Source organism: Tenebrio molitor, chromosome 4, assembly GCF_963966145.1.
Source record: "Tenebrio molitor chromosome 4, icTenMoli1.1, whole genome shotgun sequence".
Classification (NCBI taxonomy): Eukaryota; Metazoa; Arthropoda; class Insecta; order Coleoptera; family Tenebrionidae; genus Tenebrio; species Tenebrio molitor.
In genome coordinates this window covers 4,720,718-4,747,038 of record NC_091049.1, presented here as the reverse complement: position 1 = coordinate 4,747,038, position 26,321 = coordinate 4,720,718, and the positions used below count along the sequence as shown (strand labels likewise).

Here is a 26,321-nt window from a genome sequence, read left to right as displayed (position 1 = left end):
AACACAATTTTTCTTTATATTTTCAAAACACTGCAAAATCAAAATTGAAAATGTCAAATGCTCTCGTCAATGACAACTAATAAGATACCTTGTGACTTTTAACGATTGAAATTATTTTTGTTCGGTTGGCAACACATTTTCGATTTAGTAGGTACTCTCAAGTCAAATATGACAGTTCAAAAGTCAAAATAAATCAAATTGTCATTATCTTAACTCAGAATCTTAACCTAGAAAGCGAAACAACAGACAACTTTAGGCGTAGCAATTATTCGGGAGTGCCAACCCACTAAATTTGTCTCAATTATTAAAAGTCACCCGGTATGTGCGCCGTGTTCAGTTAAGTACAAACAAATGTCATTGAAAAGTCACACTCTTCTGGCAAATGTCAGTCCAAAGGTCCTCACGCGACTGCAACACCGCCGTTACAGGAAACTGCAGACCTGTCATAAAGCCCAATTATCCGCAGTAGGCGGTGCTAATTTCATAATGACGTTATTGTCTCTTCGTTCCGCTTCCGCTAACCTTCACACCGCACCGTCATTACTCCCGTTTTGTAATCTTGCCATCATTGTGGGGCCGCTTCTTGTCTCTCTGATTACCCCCAGAAGAAAAAGTCGCTGTCACGTCCGATTCTGTCCCGGCGTAGGTGAGCGAACGCGCGCGGATGGCCTTGCCAAGGTCACTCTTGCCTCATCTCCATCGTAAACAAATAAATTACGCCATTACGGCCATCTTGGGGCACGTAATTACCCCGGTCGCCGATTCCAGTTTTGGTTCGTTGACTCGCTCCTTTGAATTATTTTTTCTGCCGACCTCGATTCCTCGCGATCAAGTTCGTTTTCTGCGATTGGCCCCTTTGGACAACGCTCTTTCCAGGCTCAGAGCTGGTCACGTGACGCCGCCGATTGATGGAAAAGTGAGCGTGACGCGATTGTCGTTTGTCCGTCCGAACAATGGCGCCGAAAATTAATATGCATATTTATATGATTTATGCAGGCGGGGCCATTACACGGTACTTTATTTAATTGTATCGCGTTGTTATGGCTTTTTTGTGTGTTCGACTACCGTTAAGTATGTTTGTTCTGTGCGTTTTTATGGAAATTGCTCGTTTGCCGCATTGTCGTTTTAAAAGTGACATTTAAACGGTGTATTCTGTTCGGCCTTCACATTCACGATTTCTTTGACATTTGATTGTGTCACGACTTAACGTCAATTGGAGATGTAAATGTTAGGCGGATTTTTGTGCATTCTGCAGTTTTGCCATTCCGCAAAAAGTCACCCGTTGCTAATAATTATACAATAGATCCGATCTTCGACGATTTCTAATGTGTCATCTCTCGTGTTTTCCCGATCAACTTAACTAATTTATTATAAGTTTACTTTTTAAAACTCAGAGTTAATGTCGCATATTAACTCTGACACTTCAAAAATCTTAAACAAACGTTTGAATTAACTCGGAGTTTATGAAAAAAAAAAATCACAATTAGAAATTTGTTCCATTTCTGATCGAACTTAACTTTAAAAATGTAACTCAGAGCTGTGTCGAAATCCTTGATTGTCTCTTTTTTCTTCTTGTTCTTGGCATTTTATTATTGCTATGTGAAGATTCAAAACTTGACTCACTCTTAAATTAATTTAAATAAAAACAGGAAGATTTTAGTTGTGAATTCTCATTTCAAGACTTCCCCAGTAACTCACAGAGTTATTTTTGAATTAAAAGAAAAACCTCTGAGTTATTTTATGTCTAATTAGGGGTTAGTTAGTCAGAGATTTTTTAAATCAAATCAAAGAAATTTGGAAATTGTAGAAATCATCGAATAATTTTCTGTTTGATCATTGTCACATTTTTAACAGTCTTCTCAGAGTTAACTCTCAGTTCTTCGTTATTCGTTGTCAAAAGTAGAAGAGATTCAATCTGAATAAAAACGGAAAGATTTCAGTTCTCAGTTCAAGATCTCAACAGTAACTCTGAGTTATTTGTAAATATATTAATGAAAATTTGGAAATTATTTCAAACACTTTAATACTCATTGCATAATAACTCTGACACTTCAAGACTCGTCTAACTCTTTTAAATGACAAATAGGTTTTGTAAATCTTAGACAAACGCTTGAGTTATTCCTCGATAACTCTTAGAGTTTTGGAGTTACATGGGCTTAATTCCATCGTTAACTCTGAGTTTATGAAAAGCATTTTCAGTATTAGAAATTTGTTTTCATTCTGATCGAAGTTAACTTTAAAAATGTAACTCAGAGCTGTGTCGAAATCCTTGATTGTCTCTTTTTTTCTTTTTTCTTTTTTTGACATTTTATTATTGCTATGTGAAGATTCACGTTCTTTTTTACTCACTCTTAAATGAAATTATTTAAATAAAAACAAGAAGATTTTAGTTGTTATTTCTCATTTCAAAACTTCATCACTCACAGAGTTATTTTTCAATTAAAAAAAACACTGAGGCCTTAGTTTCGTAGTCAGATTTTTTAAATCAAGAAAATCAAATCAAAGAAATTTGGAAATTCTAGAAATCATCGCATAATTCTGTTTGATCATTGCCACATTTTTGTCAACCTTCTCAGAGTTAACTCTCAGTTCTTCATTATTCGTTGACAAAAACTTTCTTCGTATGATTTTTTTTAATTGAGATTCAGATTGTTTACTCAATGTTAAATCATCGCCTGCTCAGGAATGGAGATTCATTCTAAATAAAAACGGAAAGATTTCAGTTCTCAGTTCAAGACCAGAACAGTAACTCTGAGTTATTTGTAAATATGTGTGTTAATGAAAATTTGGAAATTATTTCAAACACTTTGAAACTCATTTAATTAAGCATGTGGGATTGGCCGCCATCTTAAGGCCATAATTATGATCAGAGTTACTTTTATCATCAGCAATGTTATATTATTATCGACTGCTCAGGAATGGAGATTAAATCTGAATCAAAATGGAAAGATCGCAGTTGACAATTCTCTCTACAAAGCTTCAACAGTAACTCTGAGTTGTTCTTAAAGATGTTCACGAAAATTTGGACAATAACTCAGATTTTTGCTAACATTGTCAGTGTTAACTCCCTTAATTCTAAGACTTAGAATCTTGACTTTTTTTTAAATTTTAATTAATAACTCTGAGGTATTAACTCTCTAAAATCTTGCAAATAATTGTTTATATAACAAGAACCGTAGTTCTAAGTTAAATTTGAGCCCAAATGAGCTCCACTCCACATTAAATCATTCGCAACAGTTTTTTCTCAGAGTTTTTTTTTACGATATAAGAGTTACATGAAAACCTAGAAACTTTGACTCTCTTTCGTGAAGCTGTAAGCTGAATTAACACTTGTTTTGTGTGTTTCAGAAGTCCAAAAACAGTAACTCTGAGTTGTTCTTAAGATGTTAATGAAAATGTGGACAGTAACTCAGATTTTCAGAATCTTTACGAATTTATTTGTATTGATTAATAACTGGGAGATGCGGAGGCCAAATGAGCTCCGCAACAGTTTTTCTCAGAGTTTTTTTTTTTTAATGTAGGAGTTAGATAACTTTGACTTTCTCTTGTAAAGCTTTAAGCCCAGTTAACACATGTTTTGTGTGTTTCAGAAGACCAAAATGTTGTGCGGCGGCCGCTGCATCACCAAGATCCTCATCCAGCTGATGGTATGCGGGATCGTCATCTTCACCATAATCCAATTCCGTCCCATCAAACTGGACATGTCCGTGCCTCACCTCAACAGTCGTTTCCTCCTCCAGAAACGTCTGGACCCTTTGACACGTCACGCCGACTCCACCACCGAAACCAACGACCTCGAACCGTTCGTCGACAAGAGCCCATCCCTCTCGGAAGACAAACTGGTCGAGGACATCCAGAAGAGAATGCCGAACCTGCCCATCATCTACTGGAACAAGAACAAGAACAAACCCATGGGAATGAACAACACTTGTGCCAGATTCCCCAGCATGTTCGATCTGGAGTTCAACAATCTGTACTGGCAGACCCTGAGGACCTCCAATGGGACGTTCCAGTTATTCGGGGCTTATCTGGACAAGCGAGCCAACAATAGACTGGGTCCCACTGTCAGAATCTTGGGGATGATCGACAGGATAGAACCCACGGTGGTGACGTACTGCCAGTTTTGGTTCGACGGGAAGAAGGAACCTGTGATCAGCAAGAGCTTCGAGTACAAGTACATCTGGTACAAGAAGTGGGGGAACTACAAGCAAGGGATTTATCAGCCGTACTTGACGGCGTGCGTGATTCCTCAGCAGTACAAGGAGAAGGTGCCCCAGTCTATTTCTCTGGTGGAGAAGGCTTGCGACAACTCCACCAACAATCTGAGGGTGATCTTCGAGAAACCAGCGGAGAAGAAAGACTTTGCGGTGTGCGTCAAAGGCTTGGACTTCTTGCACGAAGACTTGTCGGTGCGTCTGATCGAGTGGATCGAACTGTTGAACCTTCTGGGGGCCGACAAAGTCTTCTTCTACGAGTTGCAAGTCCACCCGAATATCAGTAAAGTGTTGAAACACTACGAACAAGAGGGGAAGGTTCACGTGACTCCTATTAATCTGGCAGGGGGCCAACCCAACGCCCCCTCCTTCCAACACCTCTATCTCACCAAGAAGACCAACCACAAGCGCCAGAACGAGCTGATCCCCTACAACGACTGCTTCTACAAGCACATGTACCAGTACAAGTACATCGCCTTGTTGGACATCGACGAGGTGATCATGCCGCTCGACGGCACCACCTGGAAGGGCCTGATGGACAAGGTCCTGCCCAAAGCGCTCAAAATCAACAAGGAGGAGCGGGCGTCGTACAACGTGCGAAACGTCTACTTCTTGGACGACCTCCTCCACAACCACGGCTGGTTCAAGGAGATCCCCAGGTACATGCACATGCTGCAGCACGTGTACCGCGCCAAAAACTTCACCAAACCCGGCCAGTACGTCAAGTGTTTCCACAACACGGAGAAGGTGTTGACCCTGCACAACCACTTCCCGCTGTCGTGCCTCGGCAGCGGCTGCACCTCCTACCCGATCGAGACCGGCGACGCCCAGCTCCACCACTACCGCGCCGACTGCGTCAAGACCCTGAAGAAGAGCTGCGAGGAGTACAGGAAGACGAGCGTCATGGACACCACCATCTGGAAGTTCAAGGAGCCGCTGGTGGGACGCGTCTCGACCACGCTCAGGACGCTGGGCTACTTCGCCAACCAGGAGAACAAAGACAAGCGATGATCGCCGCTCAACTCTTCTGTCTGCAAGTTCCTTACGTACGAGAGGACCAATGGAGAAATTGTGATAAATTGTTGTATGCCATCGAGGTCTTAGAAATTTTCTTTTGCTCAATCGGTACAGCTGTCTAGGATGGAGTTTGTCGAGTTTTTTAGGTTAGGACACGCCCTCTCACTTTTTGTAAATAAGGTTAAGCGTTTTTTCTCTAATTGAATAATGTGCCTTTACTTTTAAGATTGTAGGATTAAGTCACAACTATTTATTCTATGTAAGTAATTTATAAACTTTTTCATAGTTAAGGCTAATAAAGCGATTCGTGAAAAAGGTGGTGTTTTGTGTCTTACAGGGTAAAATAAAAAGAAATTGAAAGAAAGAATTTAAGGAACAATGAGGAGTTGGCAATCTTGCAATACAAGTTGGTCAAGGACTGTTGGAGTTGGCAACACTGATTTTTATTTTTAAATGGTACAACTGGACTGGAGTTACTTCCGGTTGACAAATTGACACTGACAGCCGCATCATTCATTAGTAACATTTGACATTTCAAAGTAAAATAAACGTGCTGGTGAATTTGTTTGAAAGAAAGAAGAGTTAAGTCATGGTTAGAGCAAAATGGAAGGCAATTCGAGCATTTCTTTAATTTCTTTTTACCGTTTATTTTTACTTTTATAACCTATCATTTCGTCACTGATAGTGTTACGTCAGATATCTGACCAAATACTACAACCAACAAAACATATGCGATTGCAGTGTTGCAAATACCCGAATAAACATATGTTGTACAGTTGGTTGCAAAAAACGAAAATTTCCCTAATGTAAATTTGATTTTGTCCATTTGTCAATTAATTGTCTACTGGACAATACCTATCAAATAATTTTAAAAAATGTCATTGAATTTTGACGTTAATTCTAACCAATCTCTCGTAACAAGGTTTCACACTATGGAAAAAATTGTAAAAATGTGTCAATTTTATTCTGACAGTTCCCGGTTTTTTTTTGCAATCAACTATATTACCAATTCAAACATTTCTTCTTGATCACCTTGTAGGGTGTGATCAAGAATGACTGAATCTGTTGGTAACAATGAAATTTGGCAAATTTGAAATTAACCATCAAAGGTTCATTTTTGTAATAGCATAAACATAACCGGCATAACCAAAAATGTTTTTAATGTCGTCTCAAGTTAAAAAATCAGGTCAGTGCCAATTACGAGACAAAAAACACCAGTAGATACTTTTCAATTGTTTCATTTCCAACAGACTCAATCATTGTTGATGACGCTGTAGTAAGAAATACTATAATATGCCTTGTTTTCATGGGTTGGTAATACTATTTAGTGTTAGTTATTCTGCGTCAATTCTTTTTTAATGAAGTAAAATAAAATTTCCAATTGACTTTTTGTACGTCAATGTGTTGATTAAGATATCAGGTTTGCCAAAGTAATTTTTTAAAAATGTTCCCAACTTAAAAAAAAAAACTAACATTCATTTATAGTCACCCGGTTTGTTTTTGACAGTTGATAACAAAAGGTAAAGCTCAATTGTGCTTGAAATAATAGAAAAGAATTGAGCAGTCTATATTTAGAAGAATGAAAATGCAGAAATAAAAAGAAAACATTGTCAACAGATTTACTAGCAGAAATGGTTAAAACTGGTTTAGGCATCAAGCGACAAGCGACGAAGAGAAAAATTGATAGAATCGAGGAAAGGAAATGACAAAAAAGTGTTTATTAACTAAACAAACAAATAAAAGATTTGAGTAGTAAAGATAAGGTAAAAGAAAATGAGTAGGCAAAATGAGTTATCAGTTGACAACACTTCAGATTATGTTGAAATTTGTGACAGTCAAGGTTGTCATGATTAGATTTCATTGAAAAAAATGTAGGTGAACTAGTAATAAAGGACAGATACAACCCCGGAAATGTTTAAAGTGAAGAAAAAAATGTAGAGGAAAAATGGATGTTAGAAAAAATTAGGAAAGACGAGTGACAAGGAAGAACGGAAAATGGATCAATTGAAAGAAAAAACAAGCAGAAAAGAAGAGGAAATTAAAATCTGAAGCATGACGTGATCGTGAAACGCAGGAGAATAGAAATATTTAAATTACCAGTTGGCAATCGTGTGGGTGTTGACTTCATTTTTTGATTTAAATGGTAAAATGGCACTTTCTGTGGTGCCCACTATATTATTTTTGAAATCAAAATCTGTATGGAAATTATATCGTATGTACATTTCAAAGATGCACACGGTAATGACACGGTGTTAAAGCAATTTTGAATTTTGTATTGACAAATTTCTCTCTTCGCGCCATTTTGCCAAGTTTGAATTTTCCTAGGACAAAATTAAACTGTCATGTCAGTTGTGCCAACTTGAATAGCGTTCAGTGAGTGATAATGAGCCCGGTGGAATTGAAAATGCAACCCACAATACATTTCCAAAGTTAACGTGGTCACTTAAATATCGTATTAGTTTAAAATTAAATTATGAATCAAGGATGGCTTTGCTTCGAATGATTTATTTTTGATGAGAAAATAGACGTGATACTGATTTATAGCGAATGTAATAAATAAATATGCTTGTGCCGTTGCGCGTTTGTGCAGACAATAAACATTGTCCCAAAAACTCTTCGTTTTTCACAATTTCATTTAACCAATGACGTTTATTTTAAAATTTACGAAACTGCACGTTTTTGAAATCAAAAAACAAATATCCACGTTAACTTTGGAAAACATAATTTAATTACATAACATTTTTTATTTACAATGCAAACATTTCCGATAATGATGCGGAAATGTATTGTGGGTTGCATTTTCAATTCCGTCGGGGTCATTATCATTTCTGAAATAGGTACCGTCTATACGTTGATGGGTTTATAGGTAAGAGATGTAAAGAATAAAAAATGTAATAAATCGTAGTCTTTCAAATTGAGCTGGGAAAAAAAGTGTTGACAGTTTGTAATTAATGTATTCTGGGTACTATATTACATTATACAGTGTGGAATAAAATGATTTACATCTAGTTACCTTTGGAATTTCTGCACATGTAAATTTTCCTGTACCGCTCTACTTTTTTTTTTGAAGTGCCGAACTATTAGTTCTGTCAATAAATGTCATCAATCGAATTGACAATTGTTACAATTTACTAAATTGAATTAACAAACGTTGGTGGCCACTTTCAACACTAGCTGTGACTTGCTTTTGTTAGCTCCTTTTTAATTTCAATCTCTACTTTGCATTCATATCATCCCTTCGCAATAAATCACATTTGGAATTTTGGAATATTTTGAGGTTAGGCTTTCTTTTTTTTTGTAGAGCGGCATTTCGTATTTTTACAAGGGTAATGCAAAGGTAACTAGATGTAAATCATTTTATTCCACACTGTATTATCTTCAGTGTTTATTTAAGTTTCGAGGTATCTATGTTTTACAAACAATCAGCAACCTTGAATCACAAATGTGCAACTCATATCTACTGCAGTAATTTTAGTAATCTTGAGATTAGCTTGTATTGTTTTAGCCACGAAATTATTCCTAACGTTCTTTCAAACAACATCTGGACTGTCAAAATCACAATTGCAGTTGTTAGGTTGGTTAAATCACTAGTTATTTTCATATTGCCTGGTCGGTATCTATGATTTTTTGATTTTTCAAACTATTCATTTGTTTAAATTGACATTGTCAAATAAATAGCAAAATTATTTATGTACAGTTCATTTTTTCTTTAAAACAATTGTCAAAGTGTTGTCATGTTGGTATGAGCCACTAGTTATTTGATGGTTATTAGCACGATATATGTACTATCATGGTTATTTATTAGGTTCGCAGAATTAAATGTCAGTTGTGCGTCAGCCGGGTGATGTGATCTCTTTTGATGTAAAGGCGCTTTGACATTGACGATTGTTTAAAAAAAAGGACTATATATTTTGGTTAAAATGGAAAGTTCAAAACAAACCAGCATGGCGCGACAGAAGAGGGCCATAACAAATCTTCAACAAAAAACATTTCTGATATTAACCCAACTACAGTTGTGAACAGAAAAAAGTAGGACAATGTTTTTTCGCTAATGTATAGTGAAATTTTTTTAATAAACAATTGTCAGTGTCAAAATGAAGTAAAAAACCATACTGTACCACCCTAAAATTTGGACATATGGACCAGCTGTATAACAATTTGACACCAAATCATGGTTAAGGTTATGTTCACTTCACTTCCCGTACCTTTCTTCCGTGAATTCATTTTCAAAACAAATTTAATGAGAAATCAGGAGAAACCTTTTCGAATTTGAAATAAACTCTCGCTCGTTAGGGCGCAGGCTCAGTTACATAAAAAAATGTTGACACTCAATGTGACCAATCGTATTATCATGAAAATCACAGTTTGGCTCTTACCAACAAGACAACGTTTTGACAATTGTTTATTAAAAAAATTCAACTATAAGTCGGTTTACTCTTTCTATGGTTACTATTAAAATATTAATTTATTTATCATAGTAAGCCCGGTTTACTCAACTCACTTTTGGCGAAATTTCTTAATAGACTTGTCCTACTTTTTTCTGCCCGCGACTGTATGTGGAGAAACAGCATCTTCCATTGTGAAAACACGGTGAAAACCTAATTAAAGCTGACCGGTTAACTACGATGGGTATTAGGTATATCTTTAGCGGAATTTGGCTCAGATATGGAAAGCGATTTCCAATTTTGTTTGTTGTTTAGTTTGTTACCTGTTTTCAGTTTGTCGTGTGTCACCTGTTTTTCTTTGTGTTTTTTATAAACTTTATTAAATTGCTGCAGTTCTTTTAGTTGTTGCATTTTGCTCCAAGTGTTCAAAACATTTTTAGTTCAATGATTAAAAAAGAAAAGATAACCTAAATCTAAATATGTTATGTAACTAGATTTTGACGTGGGTACACTCTAGCGAAAAATGTTTATACCCAAGTACAGTCAAAACAAACATTTTATTTAGAATTTATTTTTGACAGTCCAGGAGTTTTTTAAATTTACCTAAATACTATAGTTGTTAAAATATCCAATGGGACGTTGCTATTGTTCAACGCTTACTGGGACGGACGGACGCAACGGGACTAAAATCAGGATAGTAGGATGTACGACTGATCAAAAAACCAAAATCTAATTTATCTATTTAAAGTATCTAAAGTTTATAATAAAACGAAAAACATTGATTCTTTATATTCTGTTCAATAAAATCATTGACAGCTTTTTCGTTGTTTCCCTTTTTGCTTTTTAGGACTGCCTCTACAAGCACCTCCAAGAGTTCTGCTCGACACCGACGAGCTTTAAAAATAGTTATTTATTATACAAGACGATAAAATTTTATTTTATCTTCGAGAGCGGTTTAAGCCTCGAGGCCTAAGCCGAGAGGCTAATACGCTCGAGAAGATAATGGTGAATTTTATCGTCGTGTACAATACAAAATTTTATTCCATCCTCCATTACTTCGATTGAATTACTGAATTATTTTGATTATGACAATTATAAACGTCAAAAAAATTCAACAATCAAAAAAACGTCAAAAACAGAAAAACAACAATGGATGTTAAACATTAATTATTTTATTTTTCTAGACGATAAAACTTCATTTTACCATGAAGAAAACAGTAGATAAAATACCATTTTATCGTTTAGGATGGAATAAAGATATTTGTCATCTTATCTTTGTTATTCGATACAGTCGAAATATTTGTTCTAACATTTTTCAATTATTTTCATTTGACGTACCTTTTTAAAATTTAGTTTATCAAATGTTAGAATATTTTGTTAGCTATCTGAAGTGGTACTAAATACATAATATTACTTCCACTTACATATTTTATTTCACAACTTTGCAACTTTGATTATCTTGCAGCCATTTAAAGAACATAATTAAGTTAGTTTTTTTTAATGTACTACCCGACACCTCAATAAGCCTAAAGAACAAAATGATTGATTTTGGTTTTACTCTTATTGCTTATTTTATGAAGCTTTCAATGTGGGCATCCTCCAGGTTTCTTCTAAAGGTAAGACGAATAAGTTTACAAAGAAAATCGCACCAAGAGATCTTTCGAAGTCAGGGAAGACTGAAGAAGTGAATAACAGTAGGGTAAAAGAAGTAGTCAAGAAGGGCTACGGGATATTTAGAATGCAAAAGAAAAAGAGAAATAAATCGAAGAAGAATCGCGACAAACAACAACGAAAAGTGTAAAGAGAGAGATAAAATGTTTGATTTAAAAAGAACAAAAATATAAAAACATCGCTTTGATTTCGTAAAACGTTGGTTTCATGAAAAATTACACTACTTTAGAATCACAATCTTGAGATAGGTGGAAATATTTTTTAACTTTTCTTTGGCGTTGGTGCAATATATCAAGATAAATTTAAGTATCACTCGATAGAAAACCCAAGTTGTGAGAATTGTAACGCAACAGTGATAAATTGTTGCTTTCTGGAAGCACAAAAGGTAAAAACTTTGAATAATTCTATTTAGTGTTAATTGATATTAAGAAAAATCGCATTTTTTTTATTGGACCACGAATTCTACATAATAAACTAGGCAAAAATGAATAGGGAATTTTTCTTTATTTGAATTTTTTATAACTACAGTTTAAAATTTGTGATGAAATGTGTTATAAATGTATACAGGGTTATGATAAAGTAACGCACAAAATTCAGAAAACGTACAGTAGGTATTAGTTTTTGAACAAAATGCAAAAACACGTCAATAGTTATTTCCATATGAGTAGCGCTGTCAGATCACTTTTCAGGTATGAGGCCGAAATTTGAAACATGAGGCGTCAGCCAAGTGCTGCAAAACAGGCCGAATACCTGAAAACTGACAGCGCACGAATATTGAATAACATTTTATTATTAACTTTAACTGGCGTTGGTGAAATCGGCTCTTAAAGTATTGTTTTATTTATTTATTAGTTATTATTCAGGATTCAGGAGGGTCAGGATTTTTTAAAATATTTTTTCAGCACATCCCTAAATGACGTACCTTCAAGGAAAGGCGGTACTTTTGAGACAGCCTGTATAGCATTAATAAACCTTGCACATTTGTTTTAATCAATATTCAAGTTCGAATTTCAGAGGCTTTCATACTCAAATTATGATTCAATTCGAAATAACGTTGGCAACACATAATTTAACATCACATAATTTTCCTTTTCCGCCACATAATTTCACCTTAATTAAAATCAACCTAACCTAACACGAAAGCTATCAATTTATATTAGGGAATTTTATTTGTTCTGTAGTTACTACGAACAATGTTACCAGATGACACAGCCACCCCTTATCCACATTCATCGTGAATCAAGTATTATCGAATTCATGAAAAACTAGGACAGTAAAACGTCGTAGTTATGTCAACTTTTCAAAAATGTTGTAGTGTAACGTTTTTACGAACTTTATGTTAACTGGTTACTAATGTCCAACATGTCAACCTAAATACGTCAACGTTGGATTGACCATTGCTAAATTCGAACTGTCATAATGACATATTTGACATTTTCATGTAGTTCAATTTACCTCCACCAAAATTTTGCTGTACTAGTTTTTCATGAATTCGATAGTATGTACTCGTACCCGTAACATTTTAAATTTATCTAGTGTTTAAGAGAATACGTAGGAGGATTGGGGTAATTATTATGCTTTCTAAGAAAAATTGGGGAATTCCCTATTCATTTTTGCCTAGTTTACTACAATTCGTAAGTTCCAATTTTTTCCAATAAATCAACATTTTTCAAAATTATTACAACTTTAAGTTTGAAGTGTTTTTTTCTATGCGTCGATCTATACTTGCAGATTATAGAAGAAACTTAGCTGAAAGTTCAGTATGTCGAGGAAATTGAAATTTCTTTTTTTGGCATTCATTGTGATCGTTACTATAATCATAATTGGTTTCCAAAAAATTTACTTATCCAACCGTTTCGACACCTTCAGGCAGATCCTGGAAACGAAAGTTGACCCAGCAGAGAGTTCACCTGCAGAATCGGGACTAAGCTCTCTCACAGTATCCTTGGACAAAGAGAATAATGGCAACATCCCCGACTATTACTTTTCGGAAAAGAACAAGAACAAGAAGACTCCGAGATACAACAACACTTGCGCCAAATTTCCAGAACTGTTCGACCTCCAGTTCAAGAATGACCTCTGGCAGGTCCAGAAGACGTCCAATGGGACGTTGCTACTGTTCAATGCTTACTGGGACGAACGCAACGGGACTAAAATCAGGATAGTGGGGATGTACGACGTGCATCCCACCGACGCGTTCTATTGTCAGTTCTGGTACCCCAATAGTGACAAACCTGTGTTCGTGGAGAGTGAGCTTCCGTTCTGGATGTTCTCCCGGAAATGGGGTGCCGACAATGGTTACTTCATCCACCCCTACTTGATTTCGTGCAAGGCTGAGATGATCGACGGTCAACTCCCCACTTCGGTCTCATTGGTGGAGAGAGTGTGCGACAACGCTACCAACAATCTCAAGGTCTTTAGGTCTCAAGGGGAGAAGAATAAAAACTTCGTGGTGTGCGTGAAGGGGTTGTCATTCCCATTCGAAGACAAAACCACACGTCTGGCGGAGTGGATCGAGTACCTCAACATTCTTGGTGGGTGTCAATACCGATGGTACTCTTTGTACATGTCGAGTTTCAGGTGCCGAAAAGATCAACTTCTACGAGTTCAAGGTCCACCCCAACACCAAGAAGTTGTTGGAGTATTACGAAAAGAAAGGACAAATCGAAGTGACTCCGTTGACTCTCGTGGGGGACTACTCCAACCACCCCTACCTGCAGGACCAGTTTCTGCACAAGAAAATCGTCCAGAGGCGCCTCCAAGAGGTGATCCCGTACAACGACTGCCTCTACAAGCACCTCCAAGAGTTCAAGTACGTCGTGCTGCTCGACACCGACGAGGTCATAGTTCCCGCTGAAGATACCTGGGTGGAGTTGATCGCCACCCTCAACAACACTTTGGGCAAGAGGTCGTCGTACGTTGCCCGCAACATCTACTTCTTGGACAGTCATCTCCACGAGCACTCCTGGTTCGAGGGAATCCCCAAGTACATGCACATGTTGCAGCACGTGTACAGAGCAGAGAACTACACCAAACCGGGGCACTTCATCAAAGGTTTCCACGACACGGATTTGGTCACGGCTTTGCACAACCACTTCCCTTACTCATGTCTAGGGGGCTGTAAACACAAAGAGATCGACTTGGAGCTGGCCCACCTCCAGCACTACCGCGCGGATTGCGTCAAGGGCGTAAAGTGCGACGCCATGAAGGTCAACAGTGTTATGGACACGAGAGTGTGGAATTTCAAGGACGAGCTGATACAGAGGGTGGAGAGGGCGCTTGCTGATTTGGGATTCGTTGAAGATTCGTTGTGATCACTGACGACAATGTCAAATGTTTCATTATTGTAACAATTGAAACAATAATATACAGGGTGCCCCAAAATTCACGTCACAGTGCGTCTTATAAAACGAGTGTAATATACTATTTTTACAATTAAAATAAACATTCAAAAATCTAATTATGAAATAATCTAAGGACCTTTGTGTGGCATGAGTTATGGTGGCATTTCTGTGAAATTTATGTTAAATGTCAAATGTTTTAATTTTTAATAGGAGCTCGCTGGAAATGCCGGACGCCGGCTAGCGTGCTGTTACAGCAATACCAACGTAATACGTATAAAAAAAAAAACAAAAACAGTTTCACAAAAAGTTCCTTTGTGACACTATTTTTAGTTTCACAAAGACTCACTTATGATACCAAGGTAGAACAAATCTTTTTTAGTACTTAAAATAAATGAGATCAAAGCTGCACCTTTTGAGCTGCATTTCTTCATTTTCTCATTATTTTCTAACATGAATTGGCATTGCCCCATTGAGTTGTTCCGCGAATTTTGAAGCACCCTGTATACAGATATACAGGTGTCCCTAAAAAAGAACACGAGTCCAAATTAAATGGTTGTGAATAGGCTACAAAATGGCCTACTAAATTCACGTATAGCCCTAAGGGGTTCAAGGTTGAACTGTCAAAAAAATGTTCTTCAAATGGGAACACATACTGTTTTTAGAAATTCTGATAGAAATTTTTATCTGAAAACAACAATGTATCACAAGTATAACCTCGCATAAAAAAAATAACACTAACTTTTGAAACAAATGACGAGCACCAAGTGAGAAGCTATCACAATGCATTGCGTTACAGTGTCATAACCAAATTGTTAGCTGGAAAAACAGATGACAAACAATAACAGACGGATTGCGCAAAGATAGACGATAGTAGCGTTTTTTAACTTTTTTTTTGTATTTTTGTAATGTAAGTGTATACTTGTGATACATTGTTGTTTTCAGAATAAAAATCTCTATCAGAATTACTAAAAAAAAAATTTGTGTTCGCATTTGGAAACATTTTTTTTGACAGTTTACCATTGAAGCCCTTAGGGCTATACATGAATTTATTAGGACCTTTTGTAGCCTACTCACAACCATTTAATTTGTTGAAAAAATATTTAAAATCCTCATGTAAATAAGGGAGTTATAGACTCGTCTTCTTTTTTGGGGAGACCTGTATAAGATGCCAGTGTTACTTATTTTTTTTTATTAAAAAAATGAGGAGATTGTTAATTCATCAATTTGAGGATGTCGTTATTAATTTGATGTTGTTTTTTTTCCATGTGCTTATACAGGGTGTCTCAGCCAAGACTTTCGAGCCTAATATCTCGGTTATTTGCCAACGGATTTTTATGTAATTTAAAATGCAGATATTTTAGACCGTGAAGGTTCAATTAGTAATAATAAAATTTCCTTATGTTAAAAAATGTAATTTTAACACATGTTTCCTTTATCGAAAATTATGCGCGATTATTATCAGATTGTTAAACATTAAAAAATAGGGGTCTACACATACAGTTAAGTAAATCACTTGTCTGATTCAACGAAAAGATTAGATTTTGTCGTTAAAAATTTAATGTAAAATTTGAAGGTATTTCAGCAATTACCTTTTGAAACAATTGATGATTAATTGCCAAGCAACATTTTGTAAACCCTTTAAAGTCTGTCAAAATAGGGCGCGCTTTATTAGAAACGTCAAATTGTGAAAATTTATTGAAAATACTCTAAAAATAGACTACAACGGCAGAAATTTCAATATTGTTGAAAAAGGAAAAAAAATTGCCTATGGAAAGTGTCGTAAGAACGTCAATGACACAGTTCGTTTTCACGTGGAACACTATTCAAATGTAGGCTTTACAAAATGTAAGGTTAAGAGAGTACGTGACCTAAATTACCTTGCTAAAATATCCCGATCGTGTTTTAGTCCTTTATGGAAGAATTAAAAGCATCCAGTATAATAAATTACGTCCAAATGTTGTCTTTAACTTTGTAAGTGTTTGTAAGGTTAGCAAGATAAACGTCAAATATGTCACCTGCGCTTCTGAGAAAAGGGATGACCAAAATTCTGCAAAATTACGCGTTTGTTTCATACGCGTCTACGTTTTTGCATTTGCAGCCACGTTTAACACAGTTTTTTGCTTTTTTCTTGCAAACCAGACGTCTTTCAAGGACGAGTTTTTCCCTACAGCATTTTTTATTGACGATCAATTTTTTATGTAAATCTTAATTGATTCAACATTTTAAAAAGGCACGTAAAAATTACGTTTTTAAGACTTGGGTGATTGCATTAATAGGATTTTATTCTTCACCGTCTAAAATATCTGCATTTTAAATTTCACAAAATTCCGCTGAGTTATTGAGTTATTAGGCTCGAAAGTCTTAGCTGAGACACCCTGTATATTTTGGAAAGGGAAAAATTTAAAAAAATTAAAAGTGACGCACTTCGAACGTTTATTCAGAATTTATTCAAGTGTCCAAGATGTGCAAACCTCCAAAATGCTCTTTGTGAAGGCTTTTAGTGTTAAGGTTATTTAACACATCGTAATTCTTTTAGACAGGTATCAAGCGATAAGCAAATTGTTTTGTTTTAGTTATACGATAAAAATTCGTCCACTATCGTGCCAGGTATTCGCATCAGACTCACGAACAAGATGCCCGAAAAAAAATTGTCACCTGTTCGCGCATAAATTCGTTTATCACACTGACAAGTAAGTTCTAAAGATTTTTTCCGCCGTCCATATTGTGAAATGAGACGTTTGTCATCACATAATCATGTTAAATCCTTACTTCTTCAGTTTTTTTTTGCATCACATGCTTTTAATCCCCCTTCTCAACGATTTCAATTGGAGGTGAGTCCGGTCACCGCGGCGGTCAGTTACAGCAATTACACTCCTGAAGTCATCACCTGCATCTACACTTCTCTAGAATTTACTTTCCAAGATTTCGTAAACGGCTAAATCTCATTGAAGTACCGATTTTCATGCTTATCTCTGATACTTTTCGCACCATCCCGATTTCATTTTTGCATTTCTATTTTTGATGGCCATGAAACTAAAATACATGTTTTGATAAGCATAATGACATATATGATATTGATAAGCCCCTATCGATTTGATCAACAACCAACTTTTTTTTTCTTCATATTTACAGAACACTCGTCACTGATTACATCGGTATCGCCGTGTCGAAAAGATTCACTTTACTGTTAGTCATCGTTGTGATCGTCATTCTCAACGTGATCTTTCAAAAATGACGTTGACAAACTCATATCGGGTGTTTTTTTTTAATTTCACGTCGCAGTAGGCGTTGAAGAGTGTCGGTCGTTTGTGAACGCGCCACTCGTGTAACCTGTATAGTGCGTTCACAATCGACTCTTCAACGCCTGCTATGAGGTGAAATTTTAAAACAACCGTCTCGTGTTTCGACACCTTCAGGCGGATTCTCCGAAAGAAGCTGGACCCAACAGAGAGTTCTCTTGCAGATTACAGATGAGATGATCAGGAATGAATTAGAAGGTGGTAAACACTGGTCACATATCAAAGATAAATCACCTGTTGTTATTTTGGTCAAGCAATTAATTAATATCTCATTCATCCAAAATAGTAACTAAAGATGAGACAAGTTGGCGCGACTGAAACGACATTTGTCACTTTGAGCGTTACAAACATTTGAATACAAAAAAGAAATTAGCTTAACAAAAACATTACCGTATCACTCTGTATCGAAGAAATAAAAAATGATTTAAGTGCAGCAGCGTTACCAACTGTAAATTGCGGTGTTGGTAGATCTTTGATGTGTGAAAAGAAAAGTTACGATAATATTTTTGACAGTTGGCAATACGCAATGTGGTAGAATTATTTAAATTAGGTATTCCTGAAGTGCATTATTTTGGTGAAATACTTGAAAAAAGGATTACAATCTGTACAAAGGACAAAAAAACAAGTAAAAGATTGTGACGAGAGATGTATAAAAGGAAAGCTTGGGGTGTCAGTTGGTAGTGACAAATTGATTGATTGATTAAGTAATTGATATATTGATAAATTATAATTAAAAAAAGAGATTGAAGGATAATGATTCATGACATTCAAAAATATTTAAAAAAACAAGATGAACTGTACAGAGTGATCGACAAGAAAACAAATCAAGAGTGCTACTTCGTCTTTTGCTTTATCGAAAAGTTTGTCAGAGCTTGAGTCATACGGATATGTATTCTTGATATGCACAGTCGTTTCATTGGTTGCCTATCTCTCAAAAAATTTATTAAATAGTACAGGATTGGGCATCGGGCGCGTACGTGAGAAATCGCGACTTCTAATTAAATAAAAAAATTTCACACTTACCTGGATATTGGTTAGGTATATTTCATAATTTGTTAATTTTTCAGTTACAAACAAAGCCAAAAAAAAAAATAAAAGGTAAATTTGACCAAGAAGTCAAATTTTGATTTTTATACTAACCTACTCAGATTCACTTCCTATAATTATTTACGAAATCAGCGGAAAAAAAACACCAATTAGATTTTGAATTAAACGAAGTTTTACATTTTAACTTTCAAAATTATTTTTATTTATGACCTGCTACTTGTGCTGTCGTAAGTTTAGGTGACAATGGAAACTGTCAATTTTATGGCAAAGTTGTAAATAAGAGGCTTCAGAACGGTCGGCTACTGGTGAAAGATCCTTTTGTTGGCAAATTATACCATTTTGCCATAAATCACGCGTCTGGTTTGCGTTTAAGTAAAAAAGCGAATTGTTTAGCTAACGAAGTCAAAATTTGTAATTGTGCGACCAGGGTTTGATGCGCTAGCAGGTACAGATTCATTTAGTGCAAAAACTTTATAGGTAAATTAACAGTTAATACCGGAAAACTAACAAAACTGTTACAGCTTTATTTATTTCCAAAACAAATTTTTTTAAAATTCTCAAATATACCTTAACAATGCATAATTAGTTAGGTACATAAAATTTCCATAATTTTATTTAATTAGAAGTCGCGATTTCTCGCGTGCGCGTATACGATGCCCGAGCTGTATATTATGATACAAGTTTATAAGGAAGCCTTTAAAGCACGCGCGAGGAATTTGGCGGAGTGCTTTTAACGTCGCAAGTGCGTTAAAGGCCGTTATACACGTGTATCATACGCTATTTTTTATTATACCTGCACTATAATCTGAAAATGATAACAAAAATAGTAAACTGAAATACCTTTTTCGAAGTAATGTGTGTCATTAATCGTTGATATAGAAATGGTCAATATTTGTTATAAATTGTGTATAAATGTGTATTTATCATTGTGCAAAATGCAGCAACTTTAAAACTTTACTAGTTTAAAGGGGCGATTTTGCACGCATTTTAGTGTCAAAAACAACGATTATGACTCTGGTATAATAAAAAAATAATTAATAATCAATGCTTTGTTTTCAATGATAAAACCCATTTTACTACTTATTCTGAGATTGTTGAGTAAACGTCTGTAAATTTTGTCGAAGTCGAAAAGTTGTTTTCTAGGTTAACACAGCACACCGTTGACGTTTCTTTGACATTTTCGCGAAAAATCTGCTTACCAGTGGCGTCGCGCTTGGCAATAAAGCTGATAAAGTACCCAATTCTTGGGAATGTAAAATACTGCACAATTATAATAATTTCAACGTCTAAAATTCTTGAGGTATGATTTATTATAAAGTGCGTTTGAGACCATGCATTGAGCGCTTATTTACATAGAATTCCTGCTCTGATTTGTTTTCTCTGTGATCGCATTGCATACTTCAATATATACTCATATAAAAATATCACTGCTTTATTAATAACCTTTTATATAAGGTTGTATCTTCAAGAATGACTACTCGAAATCACTCCGAAGGATATGAAAACACTTACTTTGTTCTCTTAAAACAAGGTTAGATCTGTCGGAGAAGACACAATAAAAATCTTTGCTTAGATAAAAGAAAGTAGAGCTTGCCAGTAGATTCTTTTGGCGAATCCAAACTTATAGCAATGATTTTCCAAAAATGTTCGGTTAAAAAGGAAGCAAAGAAATGCACCGACAGCGTTACCTTTCTAATGCACGAGTCTCCTTTAGACATTTTGGACGGCGGTCGAGAGTGATTTTGAAGGGCTGACTATTCGTTGTTGGGTCATAAGGTTAGGTCAGGTCAGGTCAGGTCAGAGGAAGAGCAAACTGACCATACTTCAAATCATCAAACATATCAAACGGGGAGATTGAAAATAGCACCGGTCCCAGAATCGTTCCTTGGGGCACTCCAGTGGTCGCCAGGCGGACGTACAATCAAGGTTAACAGCGAACCTTCTACTTCTTATATACATAGATATACATTTTTAATTCTATTTTCGTCTTGACTCTTATCTTTGGTATTTGATAACAGTTGCGTTTGTAGAAAGATTTGTTCCAAGATCAATCATTTTTTCGTGCACGCCTTTAAGATTTAATGACGCCTGTCAAATGTTGTAATATTTTTTTGGTTCACTTCACAATTTACTTAAATTGATTTAAAATATTTTTTCCTTTAATGTATGTATTATCGATATCTCAATCAGCGAAAAGAACACAATGATTGATTTAGTGCTCTTATTCGTTACATTATGAAGCTCTCGATGTGGGGTTCCTCAAGGGTCCGTTTCAACCAACAAAGAGGAATTTGTCAACAGACTTGCACATGTTGCACAAATTAAGTAAATAAAAGAAGTTCGATGTGATATAATGTTAATGCTACCGGCTCAACTCTTCAAATTAAATTAAATTACTCACTCTTTCAGATATGGAGATAAAAAGAACATGTTAGATAAAAAGAACATGACTCTGTTACTGATACTGTAATTGGACCAGTAGATATCTTGCGACAAGAATTCGCGACAGGCTCACTAACATGTTTGGAAAATAGTCGAGAATTTTCAGCGAAGAAAACCATCTATAACATTGACAAGTAAGTACCAAAAATTTGTTTTGCTAAATTTACGTCCATTTATGGAAATTATGTAGGTATTCGGCATTATCCACTCCTCATTCATTCTGTTTTTCCATCACATTCTTTTAATCCTCGTCCTAAACGATTTCAATTGGGAAAAAGTCTGGTCACCGTGGTGGTAATTTTGTAGAGTTCGCTTGCATCCTGTTACGATGTGATCAATTCAAAAAGTTGCAGACCTGAAATCGCCACCTGCACATTCTTTTCTCTTGACTCAAGATTTTGTAAATAGATCCCATCGGGAACCAATTTACTTCCTTATCTCTGACTCTCGCTGTTTCATTTCTCACCTGACATTTGAGACACATTTTTTGGTATCTGCTAATTTGCTACGCTTTGGTTGTTCACGAATCCCTAGAAGAATAATCTAATCTTGTGCTTGTTTTACATGTGTCTTGAATTGATTTTCACATAACTTTTTTTTTGATAAGCTTAACAATTTATGATAAGCCCCACTGCTTTGATGAATGATCAATCTTTTTTCACATTTACAGAACAAACGTCATTGACTGTATTGTTCTCGCCATGTCGAGAAGATTTATTTTGTTGGTGGTGATCATTGTGATCGTCATTCTCAATTTGGCCTTCCAAAAAATGGCGATCACAAACTCGTACAACCGTCACGACACCTTCAGGCAGATCCTCCAAATGAAGGTGGACCCAACAGAGGCGAAACAAAACTCTCTCGCTGTATCCTTGGACAAAGAGAGTAATGGCAACATCCCTGACTATTACTTCTCGGAGAAGAACAGGAACAAGAAGATGCCGAAATTCAACAATACTTGTGCCAGATTTCCAGATTTGTTCGACCTCCAGTTCAAGAATGACCTCTGGCAGGTCCAGAAGACGTCCAACGGGACGTTGATGCTGTTCAACGCTTACTGGGACGAACGCAACGGGACTAAAATCAGGATAGTGGGGATGTACGATGTGCATCCCACCGATGCACTCTATTGTCAGTTCTGGTACCCCAATAGTGACAAACCTGTGTTCGTGCAAAGTGAGCCTCCGTTCTGGATGTTCTACCCTGGATGGGGTGCCGACAAGGGTTACTTGATCCACCCCTACTTGATTTCGTGCAAGGCTGAGATGATCAACGGTCAAATCCCTACTTCGGTCTCGCTGGTGGGGAAAGAGTGCGACAACGCTACCAATAATCTCAAGGTCTTTAGGTCTCAAGGGGAGAAGAATAAAAACTTCGTGGTGTGCGTGAAGGGGTTGTCATTCCCATTCGAAGACAAAACCACACGTCTGGCGGAGTGGATCGAGTACCTCAACATTCTAGGTGGGTGTCAGTACTGGTGGTACTCTTTGTACATGTCGAGTTTCAGGTGCCGAAAAGATCAACTTCTACGAGTTCAAGGTCCACCCCAACACCAAGAAGTTGTTGGAGTATTACGAAGAGAAAGGACAAATCGAAGTAACTCCGTTGACCCTCGTGGGCGACTACTCCAACCACCCCTACCTCCAGGACCAGTTCCTGCACAAGAAAGTCATCCAGAGGCGCCTCCAAGAAATCATCCCGTACAACGACTGCCTCTACAAGCACCTCCAAGAGTTCAAGTACGTCGTGCTGCTCGACACCGACGAGGTCATAGTTCCCGCTGAAGATACCTGGGTGGAGTTGATCGCCACCCTCAACAACACTTTGGGCAAGAGGTCGTCGTACATTGCCCGCAACATCTACTTCTTGGACAGTCACCTCCACGAGCACTCGTGGTTCGAGGGAATCCCCAAGTACATGCACATGTTGCAGCACGTGTACAGAGCAGAGAACTATACCAAGCCGGGGTACTTCGTCAAAGGTTTCCACGACACGGATTTGGTCACGGCTTTGCACAACCACTTCCCTTTCTCTTGTCTAGGGGGCTGTAAACACACGTCGATCGACTTGGAGCTGGCCCATCTCCAGCACTACCGCGCGGATTGCGTCAGGGAAATAAAATGTGACGCGATGAGGGAAAATAGTATAATGGACACGAGAGTGTGGAATTTCAAGGACGAGTTGATAAAGAGGGTGGAGAGGGCGCTTGATGATTTGGGATTCGCTGAAGATTCAATGTGATAAGTGACGACAATGTCAAACGTTGTTCGTTGATGAACTATCAACTACTATCTACCTTAGAACGAATCGTTCTGATTATCGTCTTAGACTGACCTGTGATCTTTATTGTTGTTTTTTTTTTTGTCTACTTTGGAACAAAAAATGCAACATTTTTCCCACAAAAAAAGGGTTTTTGTTAATATTTTGTACAGATATTAAAATTGTTAATTAATATATTAGAGGATGTTCTCTTTAATTTAATGTTGTTATTTTTGCACACCCTTTAAAATCTGTCAAAATTGGGCACGCTTTATTAGAAACGTCAAATTGTGAAAATGTATTGAAAATACATGCTTATGGAGAGTGTCGTACCTAAGAACTTCAATGACACAGTTCGTTTTCTCGTAGAACACTATCCAAATGTGGGCTTTACAAAATGTAAGGTTAAGAGAGTCGTCAATTTATTTGAAGACACAGGAAGCGTACGTGAACTAAATTACCTTGCTAAAATATCCCGATCGTGTTTTAGTCCTTTACGGAAGAATTAAAGCATCCAGTATAATAAATTACGTCCAAATGTTGTCTTTAACTTTGTAAATGTTTGCAAGGTTAGCAAGATAAACGTCAAATATGTCACCTGCGTTTGTGCGAAAAGGGATGACCAAAATTCTGCAAAATTACGCGTTTGTTTCATACGCGTCTACGTTTTTGCATTTGCAGCTACGTTTAACACAGTTTTTTGCTTTTTTCTTGCAAACCAGATGTCTTTCGAAGACGAGTTTCTCCCTACAGCATTTTTTATTGACGATCAATTTTTTGATGTAAATCTTAAGTGATTCAACATTTTAAAAAGGCATGTAAAAATTACGTTTTTAAGACTTGGGTGATTGCATTAAAGGGATTTTATTCTTCACCGTCTAAAATATTTGCATTTTAAATTTCACAAAAATCCTTTGGAAAATAACCGAGTTATTAGGCTCGAAAGTCTTAGCTGAGACACCCTGTATAAAAATGAATCGCCGTCCGTTAGTCTCGCTAAAACTCAAAAACGGCTTGACCGATTTGAATATTTATTTTTTCTTTTGTTCACTTTAATGCAGGGGTGATTTAAAAAGAAAAAAAAAATTGGAAAAGTTGCCCGAAAAATTGGAAAATTCGGGAAAAACTGAAAATGCTTTTTTCTATATGAACGGCTGGAACGATTTGGCTAATTTTTTTTTTAATGTTCGTAATAATCCGTATGAGGTTTTTATGTAATGAAAAACTGGAAAAGTTGCCCGGAAAACTGGAAAATTCGGAAAAAACTGAAAATGCTTTTTTGTGATGGATATGCATAATTCTTTTTTGCGCGATTGTACTCTATTTGCTTGTTTACCACGTCTGTTTCCAAGACGGTAAGCTCTGTTTACTCGTTGCTAACGATAAACTCGACGGTAAGTAATTTTTGCTGCTTTAGAACGGTAAGTAGGTAAAGTTTATTCAAAATGAATCGATTATTATAATAATTTTTATGTAGACAGAAGTTGAAGACAAGATGTGGGGGCACCTTCTGGAAACTCATAAAGCTCTTGTAGTCGGCTTTCCTTGGCGCTGTAATAAAATAGTACATTGGCATTGTCAAAATTTTCATACTCCGCATTTTCCTTGTCTTCTTGATTACATATTGAGTTCGCTGGTTTCGAAAATTCTTGATTTAAGTAAACAGAAGTTGAAGACAAGATGTTAGCACTTTCTGGAAACTCACACGGCTCTTGTGGTCGGCATTCCTTGCCGCTGCAAGGAAATAATATTAGCGAACTTGCCGCGACATTAGTATAATCAAAATTTTCATACCCCAAATTTTCCTTGTCTTCTTAATTACACGTTGAGGTCGTTAGTTTCAAAAATTCTTTATTTGTGACGCACCCCACATTCAAAGTTTCTTCTACTACATCCACTTCGTTTTCGGAATCACTAATATCACTCATTTTACTGCTTGTTTTTCAACACAACTGGCGATATTTGCGCACAAAAACTGCAATGGCGGTAGTTGTTTGCAGATTGCCTTAGAAACGCGATACAAAAATCGACATTGTGGCAACACGATGTGAAGGGCAGGGATGGGCGGTGTCGACAATTTGTGTCGACTATGTCATTGTCGACGCGTCGACAATTAGCTAGATGTCGACAAATTGGGAGCTGTCAACAATGTCAACAATGTCGACAATGTCAACAATGTCGAGATTCCGATAATTAAAGTTTTAATTGCATTCAGAAAACATCCGAAAATAAAAATTTAAGAAAAGTGACGGTTTTAAATGCACTCTATGTAAATTTAAAAAAAAATCCAAAACAATCAAATCGAACATGGTCCGCATTAACAATTTGGTTGGTTGGTTGGAGGATTGCGCCAAATTTATACAATTACCTATCATTTAAGAAACCAAATACGAAATTCATTTTTACCGTTATGTTTTAAAATTATATTATTAGAAAAGTTTTCGCTACGGGACTGCGGCCGGTCGGGTTCGAGTTAGGTAGAAAATTTCAAGGCAAAACCGAACATCTGGCAGCTTCAAAAAATTGCACCCTTTAACGCTCCAAATTGTTGTAAACAACACCGACCCAAACAAAGCCTTTAATAAACATTTCAATGCCGAGTATGACACTTTTATCCAATGTTTAGCAGTGCAGCAGTTGTGC

The 26,321-nt window shown here is 36.5% G+C and overlaps 3 protein-coding genes across 8 annotated transcripts in view; all 3 read left to right on the top strand.

Moving 5' to 3' along the window:
* The window catches only part of LOC138127814 (uncharacterized), a 34,416-nt gene extending 28,870 nt beyond the window's left edge, over positions 1–5,546 (top strand). For 4 of the 6 annotated variants that reach the window (XM_069043877.1, XM_069043879.1, XM_069043878.1 and 1 more), the window contains one exon: positions 3,591–5,546. In XM_069043877.1, the coding sequence (XP_068899978.1) occupies positions 3,600–5,225 (1,626 nt within the window). In that variant the 5' untranslated portion in view covers positions 3,591–3,599 and the 3' untranslated portion in view covers positions 5,226–5,546. The remainder of the gene's footprint in view (positions 1–3,590) is intronic. The other 2 variants (XM_069043880.1, XM_069043882.1) reach the window with 1 other exon arrangement.
* Positions 5,547–11,611: 6,065 nt separating this feature from the next.
* On the top strand, positions 11,612–15,037 carry LOC138128538 (uncharacterized). The gene is made up of 3 exons (XM_069044736.1): positions 11,612–11,672; positions 13,019–13,821; positions 13,868–15,037. The coding sequence occupies exons 2-3, from the start codon at positions 13,050–13,052 to the stop codon at positions 14,599–14,601; spliced, it is 1,506 nt and encodes a 501-aa protein (XP_068900837.1). The 5' UTR covers positions 11,612–11,672; positions 13,019–13,049; the 3' UTR covers positions 14,602–15,037.
* Positions 15,038–21,073: 6,036 nt separating this feature from the next.
* LOC138128539 (uncharacterized) lies at positions 21,074–23,895 on the top strand. The gene is made up of 4 exons (XM_069044737.1): positions 21,074–21,302; positions 21,387–21,553; positions 22,090–22,880; positions 22,927–23,895. Exons 3-4 carry the CDS (start codon positions 22,121–22,123, stop codon positions 23,658–23,660), a joined length of 1,494 nt encoding a protein of 497 aa, XP_068900838.1. The 5' UTR covers positions 21,074–21,302; positions 21,387–21,553; positions 22,090–22,120; the 3' UTR covers positions 23,661–23,895.
* Positions 23,896–26,321: the final 2,426 nt, after the last annotated feature.

Excerpts from the sequence above, each read along its gene's own strand:
- LOC138128538 (XM_069044736.1), top strand. The coding sequence starts at position 13,050 with ATGTCGAGGAAATTGAAATTTCTTTTTTTGGCATTCATTGTGATCGTT. Across the intron at positions 13,822-13,867 it reads CGAGTACCTCAACATTCTTG|GTGCCGAAAAGATCAACTTC; the intron begins GTGGGTGTCAAT and ends GTCGAGTTTCAG.
- LOC138128539 (XM_069044737.1), top strand. The coding sequence starts at position 22,121 with ATGTCGAGAAGATTTATTTTGTTGGTGGTGATCATTGTGATCGTCATT. Across the intron at positions 22,881-22,926 it reads CGAGTACCTCAACATTCTAG|GTGCCGAAAAGATCAACTTC; the intron begins GTGGGTGTCAGT and ends GTCGAGTTTCAG.